The following is a 22,553-nucleotide window of genomic DNA, read 5'->3' as shown; positions in this document are numbered from 1 at the left end:
TGTCCCGGTGCTGCCCCTTGTCCCGGTGCTGCCCCTTGTCCCGGTGCTGCCCCTTGTCCCGGTGCTGGTCCTTATCCTGGTGCTGCCCCTTGTTCCGGTGCTGCCCCTTGTTCCGGTGCTGCCCCTTGTCCCGGTGCTACCCCTTGTCCCGGTGCTGCCCCTTGTCCCGGTGCTGGCTGTTTATTTAGGGGAAGGTAGTTTTAGGGTGGTCAGTGGAAGGGGTAGACAGAAGAGGGGAGTGACTATGGTGGTGTGGGGAGAGCGTCCTGAGCCGGAGCCACCACCGTGGTCAACTGCCCACCCAGACCCTCCCCTGGACTTTGTGCTGGTGCGCCCGGCGTTCGCACCTTGAGGGGGGGGGGGTTCTGTAACAGTCCTGACCTGTTTTATGTTGTTTTTTATGTGTTTATGGTCAGGGCATGTGTTTTGGGTGGGCAGTCTATGTTATCTGTTTCTATGTTGGTTTTGGGTTACCTGGTATGGCTCTTGATTAGAGGCAGGTGGTTTGCGTTTTCCTCTAATTAAGAGTCATATGTAGGTAGGGCGTTCTCACTGTTTGTTTGTGGGTGATTGTCTCCTGTGTCGTCATATGTGTTTTCCATACGGGACTGTTTGGCTGTTCGTTTCGTTTCGTTTCGATGTCGTCTGTTTCCTGTACGTGAGTTTATGTTTAGTTATGTAAGTTTATGTTCAGGTTTCGTCAACGTCGTTTTCTTGTTTTGATGTTTTGAAAGTGTTTTGTTTTGTTTCGTATTGCCGTCGTATTTATAATAAAGATGGCTTATTTCCCAAATGCTGCGTTTTGGTCCGAAGATCCTTCTCTCCTCACCTCGTCTGAGGATGAGGAGAGCGACAGCCGTAACAAAAGGAACACGTTTTTCCCCCTAATTACTCAGATCTATGCAGTTAGCGATACCATATCTTATGACAAACAAGTTATATGTCCTCTACCATTAGCAACTGTAAATTAGAGGTAGTTTCGCGAGCCAATGCTAACTAGCATTAGCACAATGAAGAAGTCGAGTAGATACGCGAAACTCTAACTTCCTTCAAACTGAGCATAGACAAATAAAAATGGTATCCACAAGTTCATCTAACTCTGGGGAAGTACTGTAGATAAAGGGCCTCATTGCCAAAATCCTGAAGTATCCCTTTAAATGGGAAGGTAGTGTGTTTTTCACCATTTTCAAATGATTATTCAGGTGCGCTCCAGCTGTCCTTGGCGCACTCCTCGTGTCACGATAGAATAAAAAAAAAAATTATCTTCACAAACGGCAAACTCATCATGCTTATCACATTTCCATGGCAATTAACCCCCAGAATCATAAATATATATATATTTTTTTACCACTAACCTCTCGACAAAAGCTTATGCGAGAAGCTGATCGATCAAGTCAATTAATTAAGGCATCATTCTAATGATGTCATATAATTTTCAAACATTCAGTCATTTGTTGATATTGTGCTAACATTTTAAAAGCAATATGAACTAGAGGAGACAATGGCCTGTGCTGAAATGTTTATTATATTTCATTCCAGGTCCCTCAGTTAACATTGTGTTACTTTCGTCCCACCCGTCTCTCCTGTAACTTCTACCAGGCTAAGACCCAAGACTAGCTGGCATGATACTTGAAACCTATGATGGGTTAACCTCTCTTGGGTAGGGGGCAGTATTTTCACGTCCGGATGAAAAGCGTGCCCAAAGTAAACTGCCTGTTACTCAGGCCCAGAAGCTAGGATATGCATATCATTTGGATAGAAAACACTCTACAGTTTCTAAAACTGTTATAATTATGTCTGTGAGTATAACAGAACTGATATGGCAGGCGAAACCCCAAGGACAACCCCCCCCCCCCCCCCCCCCCCCCCAAAAAAAATATTCAACCTACCACTGTTTTCAATGGCTGTCACTTTTATTATAAAATGAAATCCTCCCAGATTGCAGTTCCTAGGGCTTCCACTAGATGTCAACAGTCTTTAGAAAGAGTTTCAGGCTGGTTTTTGAAAAATGAGCCAGAAATTGTAGTTTTTCTAGGTGGCTCCCATTTTGGCTGTAGTGTTTCCAAGCGTGTGGAAGAGAGCACGTTCTTTGGTATTTTTCTCCGGTAAAGACAATAACGATTCTCCGTCTTAAATTGTATTGTTTATTTACGTATTAGGGTACCTAAGGTTTGAAAATAAACATTGTTTGACTTGTTTGGAAAAGTTTATTAGTAACGTTTGGGATTCATTTTGTATGCATTTTGAAGGGGGGAAACTGGGTGGATTATTGACTGAAGCGCGCCAGCTAAACTGAGTTTTTATGGATATAAAGAAGGACATTATCGAACAAAAGGACCATTTGTGATGTATCTGGGGCCTTTTGGAGTACCAACAGAAGAAGATCAAAGGTAAGGCATTTATTATATCGCTATTTCTGACTTTTGTGGCGCACCTACCTGGTTGAAATATGTTTTTCATGCTTTTGTATGCGGGGTGCTGGCCTCAGATAATCGCATGGTGTGCTTTCACCGTAAAGCCTTTTTGAAATCTGATACAGCGGCTGGATTAACAAGAAGTTAAGCTTTATTTTGATGTATTACACTTGTGATTTTATGAAAGTTAAATATTTATAATTCTGTAGTTTGAATTTCGAGCTCTGCAATTTCACAGGATGTTGGGCAGGTGGGACGGTAGCGTCCCACCTGCCCATAAGAAGTTAAGAAAATGACATTGTTGCAACCTTAAACTAAACACCTCTACAACCTAAAAACCTTTCCAGGTCCGTTTTTTTACTTACAGAAACATCTTTTGTAGATAACTCTGCAAAACATTGTCGGCATTGGGCTGTTTTTTTTGCAGGGAGCTTGTCCTCCGCATTAGGAACGTGCTGACTTCACTATATCATTCTAGCTTCAGTGTCATTTGAGAAAATGGCGTATTATTTCGTCATGTGTTACTTTAGTCCCGGCTCTCCCATATGCGCACTGAAACTGTGAAAGAAGATGAAACTGTGAAAGAAGACCTCCTCCTGAGTGGTATTAATTGGTAATACAGTGTGAATGAAGACCTCCTCCTGAGTGGTATTAATTGGTAATACAGTGTGAATGAAGACCTCCTCCTGAGTGGTATTAATTGGTAATACAGTGTGAATGAAGACCTCCTCCTGAGTGGTATTAATTGGTAATACAGTGTGAATGAAGACCTCCTCCTGAGTGGTATTAATTGGTAATACAGTGTGAATGAAGACCTCCTCCTGAGTGGTATTAATTGGTAATACAGTGTGAATGAAGACCTCCTCCTGAGTGGTATTAATTGGTAATACAGTGTGAATGAAGACCACTGTCCTGCATGACACCATGAGCACAGAGGTGAGAATAATAATCAGGGACAAATAAACACTACAGTGTAGGCTGTATAGTGTAGTCTGAAGAGATATGAGACAGGTTTTGGACTAACGGAATACTATCTGAGTAATATCATGTATTCCCATTGTGCCTCTCCTCTGAATGGCGACTACTAGGATACCGCTGTACATTTCTATTTACTGTGTATTTATGTTAATGTTTGCGTTGTGTTTCATTGCCTTGTGTTGTGTGTGAGTGCGTACCTTTCTTCTCAATGGCCTCCACTAGGTTCACCAGGGTAGGGGGAGCAGTTTCTGGCGGTGTGAACTGCTCAGTCAAATCCAGAAGAGAAACAGCTGAAACAACAACACAAACAATGGTTACATTTTCTGGAAAAACCTTAAAAACTGGATTCCAGAAGGCCTCCATTGACAGAGAGCTGTACGACCGGACTATCGCTTGTCCTTTAAAATGTGAATGCATGTGCTTTTCATTTCATATTTGCTCAAGGAAGACCACATATCCCATAAACAGCAGTTGGAGGCAGCCAAAAACACTATTGTCTAGACTCCAGAGACTGAGTCCCTTATACATTACATTTACATTGTCCAAAAATAGAAATAATCCCAGACAAGCAATGTACCATTGAGAAAGGAAAGGGGCTTAGTGAACAGAAAGACGATACACAACCAGAGCCAGCCGGTCTGTTGAGGGACAAAAACTTTTCACCTCACCACAACTACCCCATACAGTAAATCAAACATCTTTTCAGTCACAGAGGGAAAGCGAGGTAGAGAGTGAAGGAGGGGTAAGAGAGAAAAAGAGATCCCATTTCCCTTCTCTCTCCTCGCTCTCCTTTTCCACCCCTCCAGTCATTTCTCTGCGCTTGTTTCGCCTTGGCCCTTTGCGTGAGTGGAGCACAATAAAGGATTTAATCAAAAATCCTGAACAAGCAAAAGCCCTGTGTCCGGCTGCCAGGGCCTCCTTTTCGGGCCCACCGCACCCGAGGCCAGAGCTTGGCAGCCTCCTGCTCCTGGCAGTGCACGGCTGAACCGCGGCTGATTATTCATTTGGGGAGTTCAGACGAAAGCGCAGCGTCAGCACATTCTGCCCCTCTCTCGCTCTCTCCCTCTATCCGTTGCACGTTAAACATGGGAACTGCTTTTCCGGAGTGATGAGCGGTAATAGCCTGTGCTAGCATGCAGCAGCAGTGTCCATTTTTGGTGGGTTGATTTTCACAGGGGCAGACTTTTGGCATTTCAAAATGCCGTTGAGGGGACCCTCCACCGCACAAATGAAAATGTTTCTCATTTCAGTAACTATAAAAAATATATAGGCCATGTAAACAACTTTACATGGGGGAGGGCAGCTGGGGCTCAATTTCAATTGACTCCTTTCAAAAGTCCACCCATGCATGGTTGGTCTCTAGCAGCAATTGCTCAGTTGTCATAATGTTCTTTCCACCAATAGGTATTCTCGTATCTGGTAAAGAAATAGTTAAATAAAAACCTGTCAGCTGTTTAATAAATGAAAATAAAGGAAATAAATGACCTATCAATAAATACAGACTATGCAAGTCATACTAAAATCAAGTAGTTATTCTTTTTAACAGCATAGTACAGTGAATATTCAATTCAACAGGACTGAGGGCAATCCACAGACATGCATGGAACTAATATGCACTTGGGGTTGGGGTGGGACGCAGCCAATAAAATAGGGAAATCAAATCCAATAGGCAAATAAGCAAAAATATAGACTATAAAAACCACAAAACAAATGTATTCCAATACTTGGAGGTGGGTGGCAGGAGAATCAAATGCCATACACTCCTCCAGAAGAATAACTACCATCCCTCGCTCTGTCACACACACGCTCAGAGTAGCTTGGGTTTTTGTGCAAATGAGGGGGCAGGTGGGGTGGGGGGGGACAGCTGTGGCCCTGGAGTCATCTTTGGGTTTTTGGAGAGAGCACCAACTCATCATTACTCAATTAGAACCACCTCGGCGGTCTGTGTGCTGGCAGGCAGGCCTGCGACTCAACATGTCCTGGAGAGAGAGGCAAATGGAGAGAGAGCAGAGAGAGAACACAGACAGACAGAGACAGAGAGAGAACAGATGGAGGGAGGAGAGAGGGAGAGAGCAGTATAATCATGTGATAACCGTAACCAGCTTTATTCACGCTGGGATGGGCCGTCTGTGTGGAAGTGTAATGCTCTGCTTTGGTTAGGGCTGTTGCGGTCATGAAATTTTGTCAACCGGTGATTGTCAAGCAAATAACTACCGGCCTCACAGTAATTGACCGTTAATTAACATAAAAACATTTAGCATCTCCTGGCTTCAACGCATAGTTTACAAGCCACTGATTCAGACATTTGGAACATCTACATCTGAAAATGTCTAATAAATCCATGTAATATAGCCTACACCATCACAATGAATCCATAATTAATTTTAGACAGGTCTAAAGAAACATGATATGAAGAACAGAAGAACAGAATAGCATAGCATACTCTGAGTTGTCCTTATGTTAGGCCCTGATCTGGCTACACTAGTTCTTTTAGATAAGATATTCTTAGAATTACGTGGCATTATTTTATATTATTTTATAGTATGAAGAACACAATTGAACATAGCTGAATAAAATAGAAAGGATACTTTCTCCAAACGATTTGAGGGAGTGGGCACATCGGCTATTCTGTGTTCAGCAGTTACCAAAGAAACAGGTCCTCCTATATGCTTAATTTAGAGATATTTATGTAACATTAGTTGTGATACAAATGTTGGGCTATATGGTGCTGCATGATGTCACTAATGATGATTTGAAAAAAAAAGTTGGATAAAAGGCATGAACTCTGGTTTGCTTTTTGCGCAGGCTGTACACACTTCATCAGTCTCTCATTCACAATTTGACAAGAACTTGATAATGTCTTGAATTTCCCGGCTGCATCCACTTTGTGTGGCCGTAATGCCCTTGGGCTGAATACTCAATCATCAAGTTTGCAGACGACAACAGTAGTAGGCCTGATTACCAACAATAATGAGACAGCCTACAGGGAGGAGGTAAGGGCCCTGGCAGAGTGGGGCCAGGAAAATAATCTCTCCCTCAACGTCAACAAAACGAAGGAGCTGATCGTGGACTTCAGGAAACAGCAGAGGGAGCACGCCCCTATCCACATCGACGGGACTGCAGTGGAGAAGGTAGAAAGCTTCAAGTTCCTTGGCGTACACATCAATGACAATCTGAAATGGTCCACCCACACAGACAGTGTGGTGAAGAAGGCTCAACAGCGCCTCTTCAACCTCAGGAGGCTGAATAAATTTGGCTTGGCCCCTAAGACCCTCACAAACTTTTACATATGCACAATTGAGAGCATCCTGTCATGCTGTATCACTGTCTGGTACTGCAACTGCACCGCCCACAACCGCAGGGCTCTCCAGAGGGTGGTGCGGTGTGCCCAACACATCACCGGGGGCAGACTGCCTGCCCTCCAGGACACCTGCGGCACCTGATATCACAGGAAGGCCAAAATGATCAAAGACATCAACCACCCGAGCCACAGGATGTTCACCCTGCTATCATCCAGAAGGCAAGGTCAGTACAGGTGAATCAAAGCTGGGACGAGAGACTGAAAAACAGCTTCTATCTCAAGGCCATCAGACTGTTAAAATAGCCATCACTAGCCGGCTACCACCCAGTTACTAAACCCTGCTGCTCTATATACAGTGGGGAGAACAAGTATTTGATACACTGCCGATTTTGCAGGTTTTCCTACTTACAAAGCATGTAGAGGTCTGTAATTTTTTATCATAGGTACACTTCAACTGTGAGTGACGGAATCTAAAACAAAAATCAAGAAAATCACATTGTATGATTTTTAAGTAATTCATTTGCATTTTATTGCATGACATAAGTATTTGATACATCAGAAAAGCAGAACTTAATCCATGCTTCACAGTTGGGATGGTGTTCTTGGGGTTGTACTCATCCTTCTTCTTCCTCCAAACACGGTGAGTGGAGTTTAGACCAAAAAGCTCTATTTTTTGACTCATCAGACCATATGACCTTCTCCCATTCCTCCTCTGGATCATCCAGATTGTCATTGGCAAACTTCAGATGGGCCTGGACATGCGCTGGCTTGAGCAGGGGGACCTTGCGTGCGCTGCAGGATTTTAATCCATGGCGGCGTAGTGTGTTACTAATGGTTTTCTTTGAGACTGTGGTCCCAGCTCTCTTCAGGTCATTGACTAGGTCCTGCCGTGTAGTTCTGGGCTGATCCCTCACCTTCCTCATGATCATTGATGCCCCACGAGGTGAGATCTTGCATGGAGCCCCAGACCGAGGGTGATTGACCGTCATCTTGAACTTCTTCCATTGTCTAATAATTGCACCAACAGTTGTTGCCTTCTCACCAAGGTGCTTGCCTATTGTCCTGTAGCCCATCCCAGCCTTGTGCAGGTCTACAATTTTAGCCCTGATGTCCTTACACAGCTCTCTGGTCTTGGCCATTGTGGAGACGTTGGAGTCTGTTTGATTGAGTGTGTGGACAGGTGTCTTTTATACAGGTAACGAGTTCAAACAGGTGCAGTTAATACAGGTAATGAGTGGAGAATAGGAGGGCTTCTTAACCTCTAAGTCCTCACAAAACCGAGTCCGGGAGCACCCCCATCAGTAAAAAAAGCTGACTAGCATAGGCTAGCATAGCGTCACAAGTAAATAGTAACATCTAAATATCATTAAATCACAAGTCCAAGACACCAGATGAAAGATACACATCTTGTGAATCCAGCCATCATTTCTGATTTTTAAAATGTTTTACAGGGAAGACACAATATGTAAATCTATTAGCTAACCACGTTAGCAAAAGACACCACTTTTCTTACTCCACCCTTTTCTTACTGCATCAGTAGCTATCACAAATTCGACCAAATAAAGATATAAATAGCCACTAACCAAGAAACAACTTCATCAGATGACAGTCTGATAACATATGCTATACAATAAATATGTTTTGTTAGAAAAATTTGCATATTTCAGGTATAAATCATAGTTTACCATTGCAGCCACCATCACAACTCTCACCAAAGCAATAGAATAACTACAGAGACCATCGTGTATTAGCTAATTACTCATCATAAAACATTTCTTAAAAATACACAGCGTACAGCAAATGAAAGACACAGATCTTATGAATCTAGCCAATATTTCAGATTTTCTAAGTGTTTTACAGCGAAAACACAATAAAGCGTTATATTAGCTTACCACAATAGCAAACATCACAACAGCATTGATTCAAGCCAAAAATAGCGATAACGTATAAACCACCAAAATATATAAATTTTTTCACTAACCTTCTCAGAATTCTTCAGATGACAGTCCTATAACATCATATTACACAATGCATATAGAGTTTGTTCGAAAATGTGCATATTTAGCGCCACAAATCGTGGTTATACAATGAGAAAAGTAGCAAAGCTGCCCAGAAAATGTCAGGAGAAATCTTTGGAGAGGCACCTATTCTAATCAGTAACTATTCCAAAACTTGACTAAAAAATACAGGTTGGACAGCAATTGAAAGACAAATTAGTTCTTAATGCAATCGCTGGGTTACATTTTTAAAATTAACGTTACTTCAAAATACAGCGTGCGATAAAGCGAGGCTGCACTGCAATTAATGGCGGCTTATGCATTTGACATTTTTCAACAGAACAACGAATTATCAGCATAAATAGTTTTTGATGAACTCTCATCAGAATCTTGGGAAAGGTGTCCTTTGTCCAAAATAATCGTTGCTAGGTTGTATAACGTCCTCTTCAACGTTGCAATTAGCAGTAAACATTAGCATGAGAGAGAGAGATACCCAACCCCCTAGAACGCCAGGAAATGCAATATACTGACATAAACTGATATAATTTGGTTTAAAATAACAAGATTATGATGTCTTTAAAGCCTATATCGAATAAAAACACAGCCGAAAATTTCTAAGATCTATAACCGATGGTTCTAGTACAATATGCCAAGGTCCTCAGTGCGTCAGAGCGAAGAGGGAAAAGAACAGACACGTCTTTGCCAAGCAATTTATAACCTTTCAGATCTACGTAGAGACTCCATTTCAAGTCTCCCTATTCGCTAACATCCAGGGGAAGGCGTATGCAGTGCATCTCAACCAATAGAAGACAGGCAGATTTATACACAGGTCTCAGAACAGCCAGCAAAATTCTGCATTCTCACATACACATAGGAAAATTGCTCTGTCCAGTTCTGTTTCACTCACAGATATAATTCAAACGGTTTTAGAAACTAGAGAGTGTTTTCTATCCAATAGTAATAATAATATGCATATTGTACGAGCAAGAATTGAGTACGAGGCAGTTTAATTTGGGAACGTCATTATTACAAAGTGCTAACAGCTCCCCCTATTGACAAGAAGTTATTAAAGAAAAACTAACAGGTCTGTGAGAGCCGTAATTCTTACTGGTTGGTAGGTGGTCAAATACTTATGTCATGCAATAAAATGCAAATTAATTACTTAAAAATCATACAATGTGATTTTATGGATTTTTGTTTTAGATTCCGTCTCTCACAGTTGAAGTCTATGATAAAAATTACAGACCTCTACATGCTTTGTAAGTAGGAAAACCTGCAAAACCGGCGGTGTATCAAATACTTGTTCTCCCCACTGTACATAGGCATGGAATCACTAGTCACTTTAAAAATGTTTACATACTGCTTTACTCATCTCATATGTACAGTTGAAGTCGGAAGTTTACATACACTTAGGTTAGAGTCATTAAAACTTGTTTTTCAACCACGCCACAAATTTCTTGTTAACAAACTAGAGTTTTGGCAAGTCGGTTAGGACATCTACTTTGTGCATGACACAAGTCATTTTTCCAACAATTGTTTACAGACAGATTATTTCACTTATAAATCACAATTCCAGTGGGTCAGAAGTTTACATACACTAAGTTGACTGTGCCTTTAAACAGCATGGACAATTCCAGAAAATGATGTCATGGCTTTAGAAGCTTCTAATAGGCTAATTGGCATCATTTGAGTCAATTGGAGGTGTACCTGTGGATGTATTTCAAGGCCTACCTTCAAACTCAGTGCCTCTTTGCTTGACATCATGACCTCAGAAAAAAAATTGTAGACCTCCACAAGTCTGGTTCATCCTTGGGAGCAATTTCTAAAACGCCTGAAGGTACCACGTTCATCTGTACAAACAATAGTACACAAGTATAAACACCATGGGATCACGCAGTCGTCATACCGCTCAGGAAGAAGACACCTTCTGTCTCCTACAGATGAACGTACTTTGGTGCAAAAAGTGCAAATCAATCCCAGAAGAACAGCAAAGGCCCTTGTGAAGATGCTGGAGGAAACAGGTACAAAAGTATCTATATCCACAGTAAGTGGAGTCCTATATCGACATAACCTGAAAGGCCGCTCAGCAAGGAAGAAGCAACTGCTCCAAAACCGCCATAAAAAAGCCAGACTACGGTTTGCAACTGCACATATGGGGACAAAGATCGTACTTTTTGGAGAAATGTTCTCTGGTCTGATGAAACAAAAATAGAACTGTTTGGCCATAATGACCATCGTTATGTTTGGAGGAAAAAGGGGAGGCTTGTAAGCCGAAGAACACCATCCCAACCGTGAAGCACGTGGGTGACAGCATCATGTTGTGGGGGTGCTTTGCTGCAGGAGGGACTGGTGCACTTCACAAAATAGATGGCATCATGAGGTAAGAAGATTATGTGGATATATTGAAGCAACATCTCAAGACATCAGTCAGGAAGTTAAAGCTTGGTTGCAAATGAGTCTTCCAAATGGACAATGACCCCAAGCATACTTCCAAAGTTGTGGCAAAATGGCTTAAGGACAACAAAGTCAAGGTATTGGAGTGGCCATCACAAAGCCCTGACCTCAATCCTATAGAATATTTGTGGGCAGAACTGAAAAAGCGTGTGCGAGCAAGGAGGCCTACAAACCTGACCCAGTTACACCAGCTCTGTCAGGAGGAATGGGCCAAAATTCACCCAACTTATTGAGGGAAGCTTGTGGAAGGCTACCCGAAACGTTTGATCCAAGTTAAACAATTTAAAGGCAATGCTACCAAATACTAATTGAGTGTATGTAAACTTCTGACCCACTGGGAATGTGATGAAAGAAATAAAAGCTGAAATAAATTATTCTCGCTACTATTATTCTGACATTTCACATTCTTAAAATAAAGTGGTGATCCTAACTGACCTAAGACAGGGAACTTTTACTAGGTTTAAATGTCAGGAATTGTGGAAAACTGAGTTTAAATGTATTTGGCTAAGGTGTATGTAAATTTCCGACTTCAACTGTATCTACTGTATTCTATTCTACTGTATTTTAGTCAATGCTACTCTGACATTGCTTGTCCTAATATTTATACATTTCTTAATTCCATGATTTTAGATGTGTATTGTTGTGAATTGTTAGATACTACTATGTGTGTGACCAATAAAATTTGATTTGAATATAATAATTATAAACAATCTACCGGCTGCGTGCTGAAGAACCTCTCACTCACATGGCTCTCTGTCACGTGATAAGGTCTTTCTCACAGGCTACAAGTGAAGACAGACACATCGGGGACGCAACTGCACAAGTCCTTTTCCAATTCCGAGGCGCATATTTTAAAAATTGGAAGAACTGTCCACATTTGCTTCTCGTCAGCCAACAAGATGAGTAGGCCTAACAAACAGCAAAAGCACTAGCCTGTAAATCTACTATCCCCCATAGTACAAATGTTGACCTATTCTATTCTGTGCGAGATATAGATATTCCAAACATGGTCTGGGACAGTTGTGGGATGCAATAGATCCCAAATTAATACAACCAAAAACCTGTTTTAATCAATGAGCCTGACGCAACAGATGAGAACATTTAGCTTAAAAAGTTGATAAACTATTACGCTATTTCTTCACATTAAAAGTGCTGCAATGCAAACGGCAGTAGGCTATAAGTACAAATGTTCCATTAGCAGGAAAACACCCTTCTTAAAAGTGACCATAAATGTGATTATGCATGTAATGTTTTTATAATAAAATGTGCACTTATATGGTGAAAATTATCTTCCACAACCTTGAACCTCACGTGCTGCATATGTGTGCCAGTTAGGCTCTACACCCGTTGTAAAGAAAATGAATGTGCTTCATTTTAAGAAAGTTATTTGGCCACTTTAGTTGTGATACAAACCTTATCAAAACATATAGGCCTATGGGCTAGCCTACACCAGGTGTGTGACTATGATTTGAAAATGTCGCCAAAAAAAGCATGCACTCTTTCTTGCTAGGCTAATATTGTTACGCATCACACTATTCTTGATTTAATTGTGTCTTTACATATACTATATATATATATATATATGTGTGAAATTTGTTTGATTTAGAAAGGTGCAGGATAATGGTCCAGTCTCAAACAGGGGCAATGGTAAAAAATACATGTCATCTATGCACTTAAATAGCGAATCAAGGACACTTTTCCCATGGTTCATTTTCATGTCAACCAGGTAGGCTATACTCCTGTTGTAAAGATAAGCAATGTGCTTAATGTTCGGAAAGTTGAGAAATAAATATAATAGGCCTAGCCTATAGAAAGCTGATGGGACCCTCCTCTTTTTAATAGAGGCCATCACTCTGTTTTCTCACACAATTGCATAGCCTATAGAAATGTTGCACAACATGAGCTCATGAAGTGTTTGATTACATTTCTGATCACATTTGCATTGACGACAGCATGATTAGAGGGACAATTGAGTGCTGAGTACCAGGTAGTTAGCAAGTGAATAAGCTACTAATGACCATCAGCAGCATCAGAGCTTGGAGAAGCCTAATTACCGTGACTAAACGGTCACGTGGAATTTGGCTGCCATCATGACTCGTGACCGCGGGCGTGGTGGTAATATGGTCACCGAAACATTCCCTAGCTCTGGTTAATGCCTGTTTCCAGACTTCTACAGTGAGAGAAGTTCTGACATTTAGCCATGTTCACCTAATTGTGAGATTATTGAGCAACAATTCTAACATTTGCTTACTATCTTCTCAGTGGTTTGTGAAAAGCGGATGGTAGCACAGGCGAAGCAGATTGGATAAGGCCTTGCTATTTGAACCTAAAATATTTGCACTGCCTCGCCATCAGTCGGTGGAAGACAAGGCTAGTTCTCCCACATTCTGTTCTCCTCCCTACCTCTCTTTATGTCTCCCTCTCAACGTCTCAACTCATGAGGGCTTTCAAGCCAGTCAGCAGAGGATATTTCATGCAGTGAAATGGAGATTCATTCATAAGATAGCATTGATCGGATTTAACCTTTGAGAATTTCTTCACATCATGACTGATGGAGATGCAGTGCAAATATTTTAGCTTCAAATAGCAAGGCCTTATCCAATCTGCTTCGGCTGTGCTACCACACAAAAGGACTGATTATTTGGTTCAAACATTTCTTGCTAACCTAAGGCTATGAGTTCGCTAATGTCTTCAAAACATTGTACAATGTAATATGTAAAGACACAAATGTGAGAGTCTGGGAATCATGTCAATTATTTAGAAAAGTTTAGAGTTTGTATTTATTTTGTTTTGTCGCCAAACTGTTGTAAAGCCTGTCGCATGCTTCACAGTCAAAACAGTTTGTGCATATATTATGACGAAATGTTGACTCCTGTTAGTTTGGGTCTTTGGCAGTTAAATTTTTTGGGGGGGCTGTTCCCACACCATTTTTGTGTTGTTGAGGCAAGTCGAAGTTTGGTACACGGAGTCTACACCCCTTTGTTGGTGATTGGTCAACAATTGGGGGGGGGGCAGGCCCTACTGTCTGCAGTGCACCACTAGTTTTCATGCACATTGTTACACTTGAGAAGTACTGCACCAAATATCTTAGCTAGATGTTAAATTGCGCGACTAGACTGATGCAAAAACTTTTATATTCATGACAGATTTCTTATCTTCAATTAATTCTGACTTTTTAGGCACAGTCTGTGCACTTCTTTGTATTTGGTCTCCGTTAAGGGGCGTTTCATTGTTTATCGAAAAAGTGCATTTCTATGCTAATTAAGTTAATAACAATTTTAGCATTGGCCATTGTAATATGAATTGTGCAACCAAATCACCATTCAAGTTATACATTTCTGACAGCTATTTTTCCTCACTTGTATATTTTGTATATACAACGTCTGGATTCAGTCTTCTCATCACCTGCACTGTAAAATAAGTTCCACCTATTTTTGCACCCGAAACCTCAGACTCAACTGTTGCTGCTCCACACCAACTAAATAGGCTGCTGGGTCCCCTCTCTTAACACCTAGCTACTGCAGGCTAATGTTAGCATTGTACTATACACCAAAACATGGGGTTCAAGGTTGCCTATTGTCTGAATTTCTTGGCAAACTCAACTCAAAGTAACTTCACATCAATTCCTATAGAGAAATCTACATGTGTTTATCGAACATAATTTTCTCTGGATCCTCCTTATAAAACTTTTTATAGTTGATAAAATAATGTGCCACGTGTATAAAACATATGGATTGTCTTTTAAAAGTCACGTCGGAATTATGCACCTAAAAACGTATCCTATTCCTCATTCCACCCATCAAAGAATGCATCTGTTATCTGCACAATACATTATGCAATGTAGAACAAGGCAGGAGATTCTGCTAATGATGCGTCAACAGCTCTGTGATGTTATGCAGTAGTGCTGCTCTTATTGCATGGGCTACAGTACATCTGTAGTTCTGAACAGTGCATCCCAGCAATGTAGACAGGCCGTGTATTAAGTACCATATCACCCCTTGAGTCAAAATGTGCGTCAGAGCCAGATTACATTGATGCGGCCCAGTCTGAGGGGGCCAGGCCACTACGAAGTTATAAAGCTCAGTATTTGCATTGCATTGGTTTGCTTGACCACTCTGTGTTTCGATATGTTTTATTTTACCAGCCAAAATCTGTGCTTTTTACTGGGGCATGTAAAAACGAGCCCAAGCAGAAACAAATCCACAAGTGGCTGCCCACAGTTCTCCAGTCACAAAGAAATGTTTGGCCTAACAAAACACATATATATATATATATATATGTCTTAAAAGCAAGCGCAGTCCCAGCTGGTTCCTACATATCTGCTGCCTGAGACTGGGAAGGCCTCACTCCCCTTCCCTTCATTGGATTCTTTGAAAACTGGTTCCTGGTAAGGGGCAGGGAGCAGAGAGAAAAGGCCTATCCTTTCTGAGAACTGGGGCGGGTGGATAGTTTATAGCTGCCTGGAGACAGTATCAGAAGAGTATGTGAACCAGGGGGATGAGGAGGAGGCGGAGGAGGAGTTTGCAAAAATGCCAAGCCATGGTTCACTTCAGCAGGCAGTAAAAGTGAGGCCAGGGAGAGGAAGGAGAAAAAAGCCTCCCTCCTCACGAGCAATGCTTAGTTTTAATGTCAAAGGAGAACTGTGGGACTTGAGCCTGATTTTGATTTAAAATCTGGTGTAATTCCCCAAAGTTCCTGGGTTTCTCTGGCAAACAACACAGATTGATGGGAATGGAAGCATCTGTAAAAGCGATCTAAAAAGATTATACCTACTTGTCTCTTTTCAAACTGGCAGGACCAAAGTTTAGAGGGAATCTGAGCGAAAACATGTACTTATGGGATTCTTCCAATAAGCCATTTTATTCTAAGTTAGGTTTCCCTGTGAAAATGTAAGGAAGAAACTAGTGTACTCATTACATTATGCCTACACTGAGCATTCTAGAATACTTACACAAAATCAAGACAAAGCCATGTTCAAATGCATGAACAAATCAGCCCATTGGATAAAGTTCGGTTTGCCGTTTTAACAAACAATACATATCAATTCAACCAAATATTAAGGCCAAATGCTAAATAGTAGGCTACACTCACACACAGCAACTAGGGCCTCAATATCTTGAGGGAGATAGAAAGATGATATCTGTACAAATCTGGGCCTACCCATTCCTAATCTACAATGCACTATTGGTGCTAGGCCAAATCAACCCCCTGCTCCCTCCCTCCCCTCTCCACTGTCTCTCTTGGCAAAGCATTTGGCACGTCTCCCCTGCTGTATCCAAATCAGAGAGACCTCTGCTGCCCAACTGGTTTCTCTTGCCAAACATCAACTCTAAGGAGCCCCCCCACCCACACCCCCTAGTCTGGCCTAGGCCTATACGTTCACTTCAGCTTACCATTAAACTCTACCACTGGTTCTTTCCAGGTAAAATATTCATCATGTTCCATCCAGGTAGCACAATCAAGACTTGCAGAACTCCAGTTAGTTGTAATGAGTTTGGAGCAGGCCTGTGCTTGGGCTTAATAGGCCTGCACTGGAGTGCTTACCAAACGAGTCAACATGAATTACAATGAGCCACTGTATAAGTGATGAACTAGAGGTAATTCAAAGTTCATAGCTTACCTGTCACTAAAGGGCAGAATGGAGCTTTGGGGAACATTACCTTTGACAGAGGAGGAATGTGCATTTTCAACCCAATACAAATCACATAAGTAACTAGATAAATCATTTTTTTTATCCATTTTGGCCCAATGAACCACTCGCCTTCCAAAAAAAGAGACATAAATGAGATCTTTGGGCTGAATGCGAGGGAGTGAGAGTGAGGAAGAGAGAGAGAGAGAGAACTAGGAGTACAGAAGAAGGCAAAAGCCAAGGGTATATTTGAGTTGGAGAGCACCACAGTAAAAATACTTCATGAATTAATCATCCATATATTTATGCAGTTATATAGTAGTTCAGAGATTAAAAGATTGGACAGGTTATCACTTGGTGAAACAATGTGATAGTGTTTCCTGACAATCTGACTTATTCATAATAAATAAACTGGAACATTTCTCTACTCGGGGGTAACCAGTTAGAAATGCAGTAAAGCAGCTCCACAATTGACCTCTCACAGGTTCAGTTCCTAAGTTCCTTAATAACCTCTCATATGTGTACAGGGAGTTTAGCAATACATGTGTAATAGGTATGTAAAAAGATTGCAGCACATCTAATGTGTAGCACTCACTAATGAACTCTTGGACACAACCTTGTACAACACGATTGAATGCAACTCACCCCTGTCCTTTGCAGGAGAGTTGAATGGAGGGTCAAGGCAATAATATACGAGACATTGAAGAAAACCTGACCAAGAGTCAGGTCAGTAACTGGATTAGGTTGAAATTAGAAATTGCTTAGTTGCGTTTGGAATGAGAGAGGTTTATGACAGCTCTTTAGTCTTTACGGAAGATTAGAAGGGTCAGTTTGCGGTCGGAGCAAACCGTGAAAGCCTTGGACAAAACAATAAGCCAAGAGCAGCTCAATTAAGACACATTATTAGTAGTCAATATACTAAAACTTTCTTGCAAATATGGACTTCACATTCAAGGATTTATGTTCTCTTCATACCCAACACCGCTGGAGTTTGTTTTTCATAACATTTTTTACAATGTCATCACTATTTTGAGAGGAATGCACAACTCTCCTCAACGTTGAAGGGCAACTTCATTGGAGTATTAATAAACATCTCAAAAATCATAAAAAAAAAAAAAAAGGAAGTAGTAAAACAAAACTATAATGCTGGTGACATATCTCTGCAGATCAATCAACAGAATATAAATATCTAAAGTGAAATACTCTGAGTATAGCAAACATTAAGAACACCTGCTCTTTACATGACAGACTGACCAGGTGATTCCAGTCCATGACAGACTGACCAGGTGATTCCAGTCCATGACAGACTGACCAGGTGATTCCAGTCCATGACAGACTGACCAGGTGATTCCAGTCCATGACAGACTGACCAGGTGATTCCAGTCCATGACAGACTGACCAGGTGATTCCAGTCCATGACAGACTGACCAGGTGATTCCAGTCCATGACAGACTGACCAGGTGATTCCAGGTGAAAGCTACATTATGATCCCTTAATGATGTCACTTATTAAATCCACTTCAATCAGTGTAGATGAAGGAGAGGAGACAGGTTAAAGAAGGATTGAGACATGGATTGTGTATGTGTGCCATTCAGAGGGTAAACAGGCAAAATAAAATATGTAAGTGCCTTTGAATGGGGTATTGTAGTAAGTGCCAGGTGCACCAGTTTCTGTCAAGAACTGCAACGCTCTGGGTTTTTCACGCTCAACTGTTTCCCTTTTGTATCAAGAATGGTCCACCACCCAGAGGACATCCAGCCAACTTGACACAACTGTGGGAAGCATTGGAGTCAACATCCCTGTGGAATGCTTTCAATATTAGCTCAATATTAGGAAGGTGATCCTAATGTTGGATATACTCAGGTCTTACCTTGCTGTGACAGCTCAGGCCCTGGGGCTGCTGGGAGGATTCTTTGGGAGCGAGGCTGACTGGATGGCGGTGACATCCTCACATGGCCCACAAACTGAACGTATGTCCCCGGGAAGTCCCCCCTCTGCTTGGTCCGCTCGTTGAAGCCCAGCAGCCAGCCTAGGAGCTCGGGACGCTCCTCATCCCCCTCCTTGAAGTTCAGGGAGAGCAGGGAGGCCTTGCTGACGGTCAGAATGTCCCCGGGGTGCAGATCAACATCTTCCTCCAAATCCTTGGTGTACATGTAGAGGGCACGGTACTGGAAACCCTCGACCGCCATTTTGGGAAACCGAGAAAAGCTGCCGAAGACGCTGAGAGGATGCGAATGTCGGCCCGATGCTACGGCAACCCAGAAATGTACAGGCAGTAGTGGGTGATGAGTAGTGGCCGTTTAGAACTATCAACCGAAGCTAAGAAGCATTGCTAAAATGGCCGAGTCTATGGAGGAAGGTAGGTAGGGTGCTGCTGCCTCAGAGCAGGCCAGTGTTGGCGCTGTGGAGCACTTTCCTCAGCTTGATACCCCGGTTTAACCAAATGATGGAACAGAGGGACAGGGTTGGCAACATACTCCTTCAAGTGACAAAAACTAGCTGGACAGGCTCTAAACCTAAATAACCAAGGCGTTGGTCTCTTCAGTCTACCTGTGTTGTCTGTGGGGGTGGACGGGGGGGGGGGGGGGGGGGCAGAGTAGGACACTATAATAGTCCTTGATTCTTTCAGGCTTCTCACAATCTGGACGGTGACAACCTACAGAACACAGAGGGAAAAAAGGAGAAAAACAAGTGAGTTTAAGGGAAAAATACATAGACAATGTTAAAATAATAATTTAGAATATACACTACCTGCAAAAGTTTGGGGTCACTTAGAAATGTCCTTGTTTTTCAAAGAAAATCACATTTTTTGTCCATTAAAATAACATCAAATTGATCAGAAATATAGTGTAGACATTGTTAATGTTGTAAATGACTGTTGTATCTGGAAATGGCAGATTTATGGAATATCTACATAGGCGTACAGAGGCCCATTATCAGCAACCATCACTCCTGTGTTCCAATGACACGTTGTGAGCTAATCCAAGTTTATCATTTGAAAAGGCTAATTGAGCATTAGAAAACACTTTTTGCAATTATGTTAGCACATCTGAAAACTATGCTGATTAAAACATTTAAAAAATAAAACTGACCTTCTTTGGACTAGTTGAGTATCTGGAGCATCAGCATTTGTGGGTTCGATTACAGGCTCAAAATGGCCAGAAACAAAGAACTTTCTTCTGAAACTCATCAGTCTATTCTTGTTCTGAGAAATACAATTATGTTAGCACAGCTGAAAACTGTTGTGCTGATTAAAAGAGGCCAGCATCATGGAGTCGCCTCTTCACTGTTGACTTTGAGACTGGTGTTTTGCTGGAACTATTTAATGACGCTGCCAGTTGAGGACTTGTGAGGCGTCTGTTTCTCAAACTAGACACATTAATGTACTTGTTCTTTTGCTCAGATGTGCACCGGGGCCTCCCACTCTTTCTATTCTGGTTAGACAGTTTGCACTGTTCTGTGAAGGGAGTAGTACACAGCTTTGTACTCAATCTTCAGTTTCTCGCATCGAATAGCCTTAATTTCTCAGGACAAGAATAGACTGACGAGTTTCAGAAGAAAGTTCTTTGTTTATGGCTATTTTGAGCCTGGAATCGAACCCACAAATGCTGATGCGCCAGATACTCAACTAGTCTAAAGAAGGCCAGTTTTATTGATTCTTTAAATCAGCACAAATGTTTTCAGCTGTGCTAACATAATTGCAAAAGGGTTTTCTAATGATCAATTAGCCTTTTAAAATGATAAACACAACATGCCCTTGATGGTTGCTGATAAATGGGCCTCTGTACGCCTATGTAGATATTCCAAATAAAATGGATCTGCCGTTTCCAGCTACAAGAGTCATTTACAACATTAACAATGTCTACACTGTATTTCTGATCCATTTCATGTTATTTTAATGGACAAAAATTTTTACCTTTTCTTTCAAAACAAGGACATTTCTAGGTGACCCCAAACTTTTGCACGGTAGTGTATATACAGTACCAGTCAAAAGTTGACACACCTACTCATTCAAGGGTTTTTTCTTTATTTTTACTATTTTCTACATTGTAGAATAATACATCCGAATTATGAAATAACACATGTGGAATCATGTAGTAACCAAAAAAAAGTGTTATATATATTTTATATCTGACATTCTTCAAAGTAGCCACCCTTTGCCTTGATGACAGCTTTGCACACTCTTGACATTCTCTCAACCAGCTTCATAAGGTAGTCACCTGGAATGAATTTCAATTAACTGGTGTGCCTTGTTAAAAGTTCATTTGTGGACATTTCTTTCCTTCTTAATGCGTTTGAGCCAATCAGTTGTGTTGTGACAAGGTAAGGGTGGTATACAGAAGATAGCCCTATTTGGTAAAAGATCAAGTCCATATTATGGCAAGAACAGCTCAAATAAGCAAAGAGAAACAACAGTCCATCATTAGTTTAAGACATGAAGGTCAGACAATCTGGAAAATGTCAAGAACTTTTAAAGTTTCTTCAAGAGCAGTCGCAAAAACCATCAAGCTCTATGAAGAAACTGGCTCTCATGAGGACCGCCAGGAAAGGCCCAGAGTTACCTCTGCAGTAGAGGATAAGTTAGAGTTCACTGCACCTCAGATTGCAGTCCAAATAAATGCTTCAGAGTAACAGACACATCTCAACATCAACTGTTCAGAGGAGACTGTGTTAATCAGGCCTTCGTGGTCAAATTTCTGCAAAGAAACCACTACTAAAGGACACCAATAAGAAAAGAAAAGACTTGCTTGGGCCAAGAATTACAAGCAATGGACATTAGACCAGTGGAAATCTGTCCTTTGGTCTTATGAGTACAAATGAGAGATTTTTGGTTCCAACCGCCATTTCTTTGTGAGACGCAGAGTAGGTGAACGGATGATCTACGCATGTGTGGTTCCTGTGAAGCATAGAGGAGGTGGTGTGATGGTGCTTTGCTGGTGACACTGTCAGTGATTTAATTAGAAGTCAAGGTACACTTAACCAGCATGCTACCACAGCATTCTGCAGCGATTCGTCCTCCTACCTGGTTTGAGTTTAGTGAGACTATCATTTGTTCTTCAACAGGACAATGACCCAAAGCACACCTCCAGGCTGTGAAATGGCTATTTGACCAAGGAGAGTGATGGAGTGCTGCATCAGATGACCTGGCCTCCACAATCACCCAACCTCAACACAATTGAGATGGTTTGGGATGAGTTGGACTGCAGAGTGAAGGAAAAGCAGCTAACAAGTGCTCAGAATATGTGGGAACTCCTTCAAGACTGTTGGAAAAGCATTCCTTATGAAGTTGTCATCAATGAAAAGGGTGGCTACTTTGAAGAATCTAAAATCTATTTTGATTTGTTTAACACTTTTTTGGTTATTACATGATTCCATATGTGTTATTTCATAGTTTTGATGTCTTCACTATTATTCTACAATGTAGAAAATAGTAAAAATTAAGAAAAACCCTTGAATGAGTAGGTGTGTCCAAACTTTTGACTGGTACTGTGTGTGTGAGATTATATATATATATAAGTAGTCGCCTACAATAATCGAAGCATCCCTGTGTCACGGCCACAAAGCATGAAAATGGCGAACTGTGGCAGTGCTATGCATTTGTGCAATCTTGGTTGGGATGATGCTACTGCGTCATAACGTACCACAGACTCCCCAAGTCATTCTGCATCACATTTTCAAATCTCGATTTTGATTAAAAGTCACATATTCTACAGTTCTCAACCATTCCCTGATGCTCTGAATGGGATAATACAGATCAATACATGCAATAGCAATGTTTG

General features: G+C 41.4%; 1 protein-coding gene across 5 annotated transcripts in view; it reads right to left on the bottom strand.

The window, feature by feature from the left end:
• LOC129823853 (phosphatidylinositol 3-kinase regulatory subunit gamma-like) overlaps positions 1 to 22,553 on the bottom strand; it is a 57,943-nt gene that overhangs the window by 30,672 nt on the left and 4,718 nt on the right. For all 5 annotated transcript variants that reach the window (XM_055882893.1, XM_055882897.1, XM_055882898.1 and 2 more), the window contains exons 2-3: positions 18,644 to 19,429; positions 3,590 to 3,682 (exon numbers count right to left, since the gene is read on the bottom strand). In XM_055882893.1, coding sequence (XP_055738868.1) covers positions 3,590 to 3,682; positions 18,644 to 18,962 — 412 coding nt within the window. In that variant the 5' untranslated portion in view covers positions 18,963 to 19,429. The remainder of the gene's footprint in view (positions 1 to 3,589; positions 3,683 to 18,643; positions 19,430 to 22,553) is intronic.

Source organism: Salvelinus fontinalis, chromosome 26, assembly GCF_029448725.1.
Source record: "Salvelinus fontinalis isolate EN_2023a chromosome 26, ASM2944872v1, whole genome shotgun sequence".
NCBI classification, from domain to species: domain Eukaryota; kingdom Metazoa; phylum Chordata; class Actinopteri; order Salmoniformes; family Salmonidae; genus Salvelinus; species Salvelinus fontinalis.
The sequence above is the reverse complement of the archived record's forward strand: the minus strand, read 5'-3'. Positions and strand labels throughout refer to the sequence as shown.